Source organism: Glycine soja, chromosome 4 (assembly GCF_004193775.1).
Source record: "Glycine soja cultivar W05 chromosome 4, ASM419377v2, whole genome shotgun sequence".
Lineage (NCBI taxonomy): Eukaryota > Viridiplantae > Streptophyta > Magnoliopsida > Fabales > Fabaceae > Glycine > Glycine soja.
The window spans coordinates 32,850,730-32,862,342 of NC_041005.1; the positions used below are offsets into that span (position 1 = coordinate 32,850,730).

General features: G+C 31.7%; 1 protein-coding gene and 1 pseudogene across 1 annotated transcript; one reads left to right on the plus strand and one right to left on the minus strand.

Moving 5' to 3' along the window:
- Positions 1-3,582: 3,582 nt before the first annotated feature.
- On the minus strand, positions 3,583-6,279 carry LOC114410745 (MADS-box transcription factor 6-like; the record flags this gene model as incomplete). The annotated part of the gene is made up of 5 exons (XM_028374681.1): positions 6,209-6,279; positions 6,027-6,102; positions 5,712-5,773; positions 5,398-5,497; positions 3,583-3,606 (listed from the first exon to the last, which is right to left on the minus strand). Coding segments are annotated over exons 1-5 (333 nt in total), but the record flags the coding sequence as incomplete, so codon positions are not given.
- Positions 6,280-6,943: 664 nt separating this feature from the next.
- LOC114410746 lies at positions 6,944-8,827 on the plus strand (annotated as a pseudogene).
- The last annotated feature ends 2,786 nt before the right edge of the window (positions 8,828-11,613 follow it).

An 11,613-nucleotide genomic window follows, 5' to 3' on the forward strand; every position in this document is an offset into this window, starting at 1 on the left:
TTATTTTGAGGCCACTCGATCCAAGAAGTGGTATCAGAGCAGGTATCTTGTAGAGAGTCTAACAACTTCAAGATTAATGGCCTCTTTAGATTCTTTGTCTTTCAAAAGTGTTTTCAAGAACAGGTTATTCCAAGATCATGATGAAGGCCAAGTCAACTTTTGTCTCATGACAAAATCTCATGAAAACAACAAAGAATAATTTGTAAGGAAGAAGTGGTACATCGACAGTGGATGTTCAGAAAAATGGACATGTTACATAAGGCGACAACAATATCAGTAAAATCTCAAAAGAGGTAACATCTAAGCCATCTCTATGAATTAAGGTATGAGTAGTATTTTCAGTTAATTTATTTTTGTGGCTAATAGAAAATAATTGTTGAAATTGTTTGATTGTGTTTACAATGTTTAATTAACTATATTTAGTTTTAATTTTGAATATATATGATTAATTGAATTTTGGTTAATGCTTGAATTGCTTATGTTTTGTTTGTTTTAACATGATAGGATAATTGAATTTAGTAAATAATTACCATGATATGTGTTGATAATTGTTATTTGATACTTAAATTTCAGTGTTTAATTCTCTGGTAATCGATTACCACTATGTGTAATCGATTACAATAGAATAGACTTAGTTCAATAAATTGAAGATAAGTTCAAAATTATTTGATTATGTTAATATTTATTATGATTAATTAACTATATTTAGTTTAAATAATTTCAATATACATGATTGATTTTTTGTCTTTGGTAATTGTGTCCAAGTAGTTGGAAGTTTGAAAATTAAAAATTTGGAAGTTATTGGAAGTTTCAAAATTAAAATTTGGAAGTTATTGGAAGTTTAAAGTTGAAAATGAAAGTGGAAGTTATTGGAAGTTGGAAGTTGGAAAAGGAAGTTACTGGAAGTTGAAATTTGAAATTTAAAATTTAAAATTTAAAATTTAAAATTTGAAATTGAAATTTAAAATATTTTAAATTTGATTTTTTTTTTGTATTGTGCAGAGTTAGTTGATTATTAATTAAATTTAATTAATTTGAATTATTTGATGATTGATTGCGCTTAAAAGTTATGTTGATTATTTTGATAATATATATTTTTAAAATGATTAGGCATGATTTTTGATGTGATATGTGATTAGTCATTTATGAATGGTTATGTATGGCTTTATATCTCTTGTATGATTCTTGCATAATTTTTAAATATGACATGTGAATTACTTGCTTAAGTTTCATTCATAATTTTTTTTCACAATCCATTATGTTATATTTATTTATTTTTATATAAAAATTTTCATATATAAAGTATCTTTTTGATTCTGAAAAATGTGTTATCAAGCATGAGCATGATAAAGATATTGAGCAGGTAGGTTTCAGAGAAAATGATGATTACATGATTGATTGAGTTCTTTGAACTTTCTAAGTTTTTTAAATTATGTTTAAGAAATCTGAATGTTTGATAATGCTTGTGATCTATATCCTTCAATCCTTGTATAATTCTTGATTGATATGTTTGAATTACTTGATTGATTGTTTTAAATTTTTTTTTATGCTTTTCAAAATTACCATATTGTATTTCAAATAAAATTATTTTGATATGATAGAACCTTCTATGTTAATAAAAACTCATCTTGGTAAGTGTTGGTAGTCAATTAGCACTTAGTCTTAAAAAAAAGTATCTGTATTTAAAAAAAATTGTAGATACTAAAAATCAACTTGCAGACATCTTCACAAAACCACTAACCAAAGACTCTTTCTAACCTAGACAAATGATTTGTGTTTTGATGACTTATGACTTATTTGTTATTTATGCACATATGCTTCTATTATAATATGAGGATAATTTATTATCGTGTTTGATTTCTATAAGCTTCTCTTTTCTTGTTTAATGATTATATTTTGTTTCTAATCCTTGTATTTGGGTATGTTTTTATGACATTTAAATACTTAGTATTTCTTTTATTATTTGATTAGTATGACTGAACATGATGATTATATTTACTTGTTCTTGGTTGTTTACTGTTATGAGTTTTAAACTCAATTATTTTGATGATATATGACTAGTGGTATGCACTTTTATTTGGTTACTATGAATGACTTTCTGGATTATATGACATTCTATGAAGTATTATATTTTTAGTGTGATGAATGGTTATGATATCTTGTTTGATTGTTTTCTATTCTCATGTATTTTGGCTATATTATTATGGTATTTGAACAATTTACTATTTCCTTATTTGCATGGTATGGTTGAACAAGTATGTTATTTGGCTATGTGGATTTTATAGTTAATCTATTTATGATTGTTGCTTCATGGTTCTTACTTCATGATTTGGTTGATGGTTTTTCATAAATGCTGTTTGAATGTTTAGTTATATTTGCATATTTAAATTTTGATACGCACTTTGGCTTTTTGTTAATGCCAAAGGGGGAGAGAAATGGGATTAAATCAAGAACTCACATGAGTAATCAATTTAATTTTAAGATAAGCACAAATTCAAAAACAAAGGGGGAGAATTTATGTGATTGATCGACTAGGAAAAAGTGTGTGTGTGTGTTTCTTGATTTTAGAAGTTGTCATCATCAAAAAGGGGGAGATTGTAGAAGTAAAGTTTCATTATGAATCAAAGGTGATTCAAAGGTGTTTTGATGATAACAATTATGATAACAAAAGGTGATGACAAAAAGCTCAAAGATCAATCAAAGAACAACTCAAGTGAATCAAAGATCAATCAAAGAACAACTCAAGTGAATCAAGAACAATTCAAGAGTTCAAGATAAGAATCAAGAAGAATTCAAGACTCAAGAAGAAAGTTTAGAGTCAAGAATCAAGATTCAAGGTTCAAGATCTCAAGATTCAAGATCAAGATTCAAGAATCAAGAGAAGGCTTAATCAAGATAAGTATGAAAAGTTTTTCTCAAAAATTGAGTAGCACATGATTATTCTCAAAACATGTTTACCAAAGAGTTTTTACTCTCTGGTAATCGGTTACCATATTGTTGTGATCAATTACCAGTAGCAAAATTGTTTTGAAAAAGTTTTCAAATTGAATTTACAACGTTCCAATTAATTTCAAAAAGTTGTAATCGATTACAATGTTTTGGTAATCGATTACCAGTGCCTTTGCACATTGAAATTCAAATTCAAATGTGAAGAGTCACATCCTTTCACATAAAAGCCTTGTGTAATCGATTACACTGATTTGGTAATTGATTACCAGTGACTGTTTCTGAATAAATCGAAAGATGTAACTCTTCAAAAGGTTTTTGACATTTTCAAATTGGTTTTAAGTTTTTCTAAAAGTTATAACTCTTCTAAATGGTCCTCTTGGCCAGACATGAAGAGTCTATAAATGCAAGGCTTTGATTTGCTTTTCAATACACTTTTACACTTATTCAATCAATCCTTTACAAGCCTTGAATCTCTTTGAACTTCTCCATCTTCTTTGTACCAAAAGCTTTCTAAAGTTTTCTGGTTTTCTAAACCTTGAAAACTTATGCTATTCATCTTTTCATTCTCTTCTCCTTTTGCCAAAAAGAATTCGCTAAGGACTAACCGCCAAAATTCTTTTTGTGTCTCTCTTCTCCCTTTTCCAAAAGAACAAAGGACTAACTGCCTGAATTCTTTTGTGTCTCCCTTCTCCCTTGTCAAAGAATTCAAAACAACACAGTCTGAGAACTCTTTTGATTCTTCCCTTTCCCATATACAAAAGATTTCGAAGGACTAACCACCTGAGAATTCTTTTGTATCCCCATTCACAAAGTTTCAAAGGTTTAACCGCCTCAGAACTTTGTCTTAACACATTGGAGGGTACATCCTTTATGGTACAAGTAGAGGGTACATCTACTTGGGTTTGACTGAGAACAAGAGAGGGTACATCTCTTGTGGATCAGTTCTAGTGGAGGATACATCCACTAGGTTGTTCAAAGAGAACAAGGGAGGGTACATCCCTTGTGGATCTTTGCTTGTAAAAGAATTTTTACAAGTTTGAAAAGAAATCTCAAGGACCGCAGGTCGCTTGGGGACTAGATGTAGGCACGGGTTGTTGCCGAACCAGTATAAAAACTCTTATGTGTTTGTCTCCTTCATCCCTACTCTTTTAATTTCCACTGTGCACTTTAATTCCCGCTTGTAATTTTGGTTAAGTTTCTTTTCTATTTTTCATTTACTTAACAACATAGTAAAAGCCGTAGAAGAGTAAATTTTTAATTAGTAAAGGTTTAGGAATAATTAATTCACCCCCCCCCCTTTTTAATTATTTTGAGGCCACTCGATCCAACATTTATATCGTTGCAATTTTCACGAGGGATTAAAAGAATGCACACTCTATTGTGACACACGCACATACTTTGGCAACAAAGCATATGTGGTACCTCTCGCTGCCTTGCTGGAAGTGGGCCTGGAGTGAGCTTGAAAACAAATTATATTATTCTTATGAATAGATTTTATAATTTTTTTTAAATTCATTTTTTTCTTTACTTATATCATTCATTCGATTTTTACACTTCCCTCTATCCTCTTCTTATTTCTCTTAGCTATTAGAAAATGGTACAAACATAATTTCTATGAAAAAATGTTACTTTTAATTCAGGTTTGTTCATAATTATAACTTTTACACCCTAAATTTTACACTTTTCTGTATTTTTTTTCCTTAAATATATTTTTAGTCCTTCAAGTTTTAGATTTATCATTTTCAATTTTTCAAATTAAAATTTATATTTTTCAATTCTCAAATTCATGTTTTTGTAAGTTCATTTTTTGGAAGACAAATAATAATATTAATATATAGTGCAGAGGGATACCCACAAGGGGTGGGGAGAACATTGCACAACAAGAAAAACATAAGAGTCCTCACAAAAGTTCCCAGTGGTCCTACTAGTAAAGCTTCACTACCCTAACATACCCCAACATCATTAACATCCAACCAAAAACCTGTATACCACTTAAAGCAAAAAACCCCACTATACAATCAACTCCCTCCCAAATTCTCGTCGGGGTTGGAGTCCCTCCAAAACCAAGACAAGAACCACCCAAACACTGCCCCAAACAATCAAGGAACATGCTTATCCCAACTATCTCAAGGACTTTGACACGAAAAATAAAAAACTAGTTAACTTTACATATCTTTTGGCAAGTAAACTCCTTCCTCTATATCATTTTTTTCACTTACCTCAGCCTTATATCATATGGAAACAGTGATTATACGTACACATACACTTATATATATATATATATATATATATGATCAAAAACAGTATGATGCATAGTCTAGTTAAAGTACTGGAAAGATTGCTGTCAGTTCTTGTATATAGGCACATGCTTTACAACCTAATTAAGGTATAGTACCATCAAGAATCCATAGAGCAATAAAGAGAAATTCTACATATATGTGTTCGCACCTTCCTTTGCCTTGGTTGTGCTAAAGACCCTTCAAGTTGTTTCTCAAGATTCTGCAGCTCCTTTGTGTTCAATGGTCCAAGATCTTCCCCAAGAAAATGCCTAAAACAACAATACATTGGAAAGTTAATTAACTTTACATGGGTGGTTATGATTTTCTAACCTTTGTAACTATATTAATTAACTCCTTTTGTTTGTGATTAAGATACATATGCATGTGATTGCTGAAAACATGATAATATATTCATCAGAAGGTATTAGATATTAGATATATATTAAAACAAGTCTATTCTTTAGAAGAGGCATAAGTGATTACCTCTGGGTCCTTTGAAGAGAATCATACTTTGCCTTTAGCTTTGACACCTCTTGGTACCAGCTCTGATTGCCAAAACAAAAAATTAATAAATATTCACTAACAAGATCAAATTAAATGACTGTTGTTATATATAGAGATGTATCATATCATTAAGACTTACATTAATACATATATATATATATATATATATATATATATATATATATATATATATATATATATATATATATATATATATATATACTATATTGTTGTAGACAAGGCTATCTTTTTGCATTAATTCTATCTAAGAAGAGTTAGTGAACACATGCGTACCTGAGTTTCACATTCAACGTGTTCGTCTTGAGGAGTAAAAGAGCTACGATAGTATCGCTCAATAGTTTTGGTAGTCCTGCAAATTAAGGGAAACTGATTGGTCAATATTAGTACAAAGCAAATTACGTAGTTGTGTAAATGTTGACCCTTTATGTTTTACATAGGAGATTAAAATGGTGAACATGAACAAGATCCCCACAGTCTCAAGTAGTCCATCACTCAACATGAACATGAACTCATCAGCAAACCACATTAATGTACCTATATAGTTTGCTAAAACCCTAAAAAAATTGCATTACTGCAGTGTCTATATATATAGTTTCCTGAAAATATGAGACCAAGATTCCTTCTTTTATTCATTTGATTTATGGGGTATCTCTTTGGCTTATACTACTGTGAAATTATGACTCCAAGCTAAATTCCAATTATCAGACACTTCTATTAATTTTATTATTTGCGTTTTCCATCTATCTTAGCTCCTTAAGATAGAAATTGCTCAAGGCTACAAACTTTCATCTTTCACCAAAACTTCATAAATAACTATTATATTCATCAATGCTTCACTGCAGGATCATTTATCATGAATAACATTCCCTATTGACACTAAATAGTAAATACCCCCTAAGTCCCAACAACTATGCATTAGATAAATTTAGCAGCTTTTGCAATATACTAAGTCCAGACAACAAAAACAATTGGCAGCTAACAACTCTTTTTTCTTAAAAAGAATAATCTATACTTCTAATCTTTTTTCTGAGACTCTGACTTGACCAAGTTACAACAGCTTAGTAGCATCATATTGCACATAAATTTTGTAGAAACAAGACTTTAGTTGTTTTTGCAAACTTTTATCTGAACATACACTTAGTTGTTGCATCATATTGCACATCAATACACTAGAAATCTTACTTATTAACATGAAGTATAAAAATTTTCTAGTCACATATATAGCAGTACTTATCAATGGATCAGTACTTCCTGAGAGCTGGGACAAATTTGCATAATGAACCTAATATTTGTGCTTAATGTTTTGACAGCAGGAATGGAAAGGAGATGCAGGCCATCTTAACATAAATGAAACTTACTACAATCTTATTCAATGTCATTGGCATACACCTTCAGAGCACATGTTGAATGGAACAAAGTGAGTTTTCCATTTTTCATTTAGCTTCTTTAACTGCTTGATGCAGTGCTAAGGAAATTCTTTAGGCTTGGCTTTGCATGATTCTCCATATAAATATAGATGTCTTCTATTTGTTATTTAGGTTTGACTTGGAACTGCATGCAATCCGTACAACCTCTAAGGGAGAGTTTGCTGTTATTGGAATATTGTATAAAATTGGTTCTCCAGATCCCTTTTTTTCAAAGGTTTGCTCTTGACATCTGTGTACACTTCTGAGAATTTATTTATAAATGGCTTGTATAGTGTATAGATTACTACATGTTTCTATATCTAGTTTAGATAAATGTTTGCAAATATGTAAATTTAAGTACATATAGTTCTCTTCTCTTCCCTATAAATTGTAAGATAACTTTGCCCCTTCTGTGATTCTGTGAATCTCAAATTTTAGAAGAAGCAGTCTATAGATAAAAATGAAAAAAAGGGCTCCTAAATTCTATTCAATGCTGAAACTCTGTACTTTGCTTTATAAGCAAATAAATGTGGTTAAACTATTTTGTCATTTTAAAAAATGGTCCACAACTACAATTTTGACTACAATTTCAAGGATTTTGTGATCTTTGCATCTACAATTATAGCCATATTAGCTGCATAGATATATTTATCCATACTTTCTTACAATATCAAGAATACAAAGCTATAATTGTGACCACAATGATTATACATAAGTCATAAAAGAGAATCTAATTTGATGCTGGAAAAATGATTATGTGGTTAATTTCGAATTTATGTATTGTAACTGAGTGAGTAATATGGTGCTGGAAATGACTGAGTGATTAATTTCAATATGTTTTTTCTATAACAAAAACTTTATTCTCTCTGGCAGCTGCTCAATGACATAAAATCAAGTGTGGACAAGGATATAGATGTAGGAGTAATCAACCCAAGAGAGATCAAGTTTAAAAGCAGACCGTACTACAGATATGTTGGTTCTCTTACAACTCCACCATGCACAGAAGGTGTTGTTTTGACAATTGTGAAGAAGGTTTTGTACTTTATTCACATGATTTTCTTAACTAGAAAAGACTATATTTTTACTAGACACCCTTTTCTAAACTTATGTTGCATGTGTATTATAGGTCAGGACAGTCTCAAGCGAGCAATTAAGTGCCTTGAAAGGAGCTGTTCATCATGTAAGTAAATTAGCACCCACTAGATCTATCATGTTCCCTAAAACAAATGTTTTTGAATTTATATATAACTGGAATACACCAATGTAAAGACATTTTTTTTATTTTATATTTAATCATGAACTGACATATAATAAAAAACTATAGACTGTTATAAAAATGACTTTAATTAAAAGTCATATATTTACAAGTAAATTTTAATTAGTTAATAGTGTATATATATATATATATATATATATATATATATATATATATATATATATATATATATAATGTTTTTCAAGAAGCATGAATACTTCTCTTTTAGAACTATTTATCAAATCTAAAATTCCCATATAAGTGATCATACAATACAAGTACATCTACTTAAGCATAATCTAAATTGCAACTGTTTTCCACAGGGATATGAGGAAAATGCAAGGCCAACGTAGAAACTTTGTGGAAGACAAGTTTGGTTATATGGAGCTATGGAGAATGAAAAGCCTACTTAAATATTTGTATAAAGATGTGAAGGGAAGTAACTGCTTCTACACTTGGCAATAAAGTAGAGTACAAAGTATGGACAAATAAAGGCTACATGAGGGCACGATCAAGCACCTGGAATAAATTTAACCATTTGGAGGTCCAGTTTAAAGCAGGACAAGTTTTTGCTGTAAAAGGAACAAACATATAACATGTTTCTCTTTTGTTGATTGTGATCTCGTTCCCATCTCAATTCTCACCATTTTTTTTTGTTTTCTTTCTTTATCTAGTGCCTTCAATTTCAATACCCTCAAGCAGTGACCTTGTTTGTTATTTCACATGCTCATACACTAGATAAAAAAATGATTCAATTATCATTCTTTAACACGTTTCCATGCATAAACTACTTAAATCAAATGAATTGATTCCCAGGCTTCCCAGGCTGTAAAAGGAACAAACATATAACATGTTATGAACTAGCATCAGAGTAAGAGTAAATGGACATTTAACTTTGGTTACTGGTTATTCAGCACTGAACTAGTAACCACTTCAAAAGTAGAGCCTACCTAGCTTCTTCACCTCTGCTTATTCTTTATACAACTTTGGTTACTGGTTATTCTTTAAAAGTTTTACCTTTGCTTTTCTTTGGTTACTGGTTATTCAGCACTAATTTAGGCATTACTTTTTTTGCAAAACATTGAACCTTGCTTATTGTATAATAGAAAGCTTAATCAGAATATTATGACTACTTATTCACCTAGGCATAGAAACAGTAAAGCCATAAAAAGCCAAAGAAAAGGATAGCCATACTTATTCACCTACCTAGCTTCTACTTCTACCAAAGCAGTAATAAAAACACTAACAACATACAAACACTGTATCAGCAAGACCAAGATTTATCAATGAAATACTCAGGGGAGTGATATACCAACTTACTATTTGGTTGTAAAGGTTTATCTTCACCAGAAAAGCAGTTCCCGTGGAATTAGCACTAGCAAACAGTATTTACCTCTGCATCACTTCATTTCTCCTACTTGCCTAAAAATAACACAAAGTAGTTTGTGTTATTTTCACTCCAAAACAGTTCGAATATAAAATAATCAGCTTCACTAACATCCAATTTTCATAATTTCAACAAACATCACACAAAGTACTTTGTTTGCTTGTTTGTCTATTTTGAAAAAAATAATGAAAAGCGAAAATAGGTAAAACCGTAAAAGAGGGACCAAAAAGAAATCTTACAACAAACCTAATTTGGTGCACCTCCGCGGACGGTGGGAGCTGAGTGATGATATGATCTCAGGAAGGGAGACCTCGGTGACTGAGGAAGGTCTTCAGAGGTTTTGTTTGAGGCTAGATAGGGCGCGCGAGAGTCTTGTTCGAGGCTAGTGTCGCAACGTGCCCTTCGCGGGCGAGAGAGGGCGAGGCTCACGGGTGCACTTTCCAAAGGAGGAAAGATGCGCGGAGTCGCCACCAACGTTTATTTGTGGAAAACGTCGGAAAAACCGAAGGAAACCGGTCAAAAAGAAAATTCTAAGTTCGGGAGTTGTATTTACGCTTGAGGAAGGTATTAGCACCTCTCACGTTTGTCTCAAAGGACAACAGCCTATTTTTTAGAATTGTGGAAATTGTGTTACCTTAACTTTTATTTCTTTTTATTTTTTGAGGTCGACAAAAGCGGGGCTCTTGCTCCTACGTACCCTCCATCGAAGAGGAAATCAGACCTACGTAGTTCTTTCTTAAGCGTGAATCAAGCGATTCTTTTTACTTGAAAGGTGATCACTTAAAGGTGTTGGGCCTTTAAAAATGATCCATTTAACTTGGTAAGAAAAACTGAGATAAAACCTTCAAATCCTATTTTTTGTGGACGAGCTTGACTAGGCGAGTTGATTTTAACCTTAATTTCACTTTAGTTATTTAGTCAATTCAATTAAGAATGAGAAATCCCAAAGAGAAAACGTCCGATTGATTTTTCGCTTTATTTTACTAAAAGGTATTTTTTGATTATTATATTATTATTTTACCTCTTTTTTTTTTATTTCCAACGTGGTTACGGCATGACCGAACAGTCGGAATTCATTTTAATCGAAATTAACGGATGATACAATTCAAACGATCGGTGGAAATTTATTTTATTCTTAGATTAGGCGAGAAATGACTTAAATAAATGACTTAAGCACGTCAAAAGGGGGTATAAAAAGCGAATGAAAACGAGAATAAAAATACATGAAACAAAATCTGGACCACCACGGGTACATAGAGTGAATTGAAAAGCTCGGTTTGAGGTACTTACCCATTGAAGACTGAAGAAAACGAAGAACGAACGATGAATGTTGAAGAACGGTTGAGAATCTTCGCGTAATTACACACGGAAACGTTACGGAAATGTTACGGAAGCGCCTCGGCTTGGATTTTCTTCACGGAAATAATTTTCCTCAGCAATTTCGAGAGAATAAGAAGTGCCAAGAAGGTTGAACCCTTTTCTTCTTCACTCCTCCCCCTATTTATAGCAAAATAGGGGAGGAGCTTGCCACCCAGCTCGCCCAGGCGAGCAAGGTTGCTTCCTCCAGAAGCAACAGCCTTCTGGAGGAAGGACCTGGAAGGCCCAAGTGGGCCAGATTGCTATTTGTACCACCCTTTTTACTAAATGCACCCCCTTCTATTTTTTGGTAATTCTTTTTTCGTAACGATACTTATTTTCCTTCTGCAAGGTTACGAATCCTTATGGATTATGTATTTACTCTTTTTTAGCTTTCGAAGAAGTTACGGAAACTCACGGATTGCGCAAAAACACATCTTTTCGATTTCCGCCACA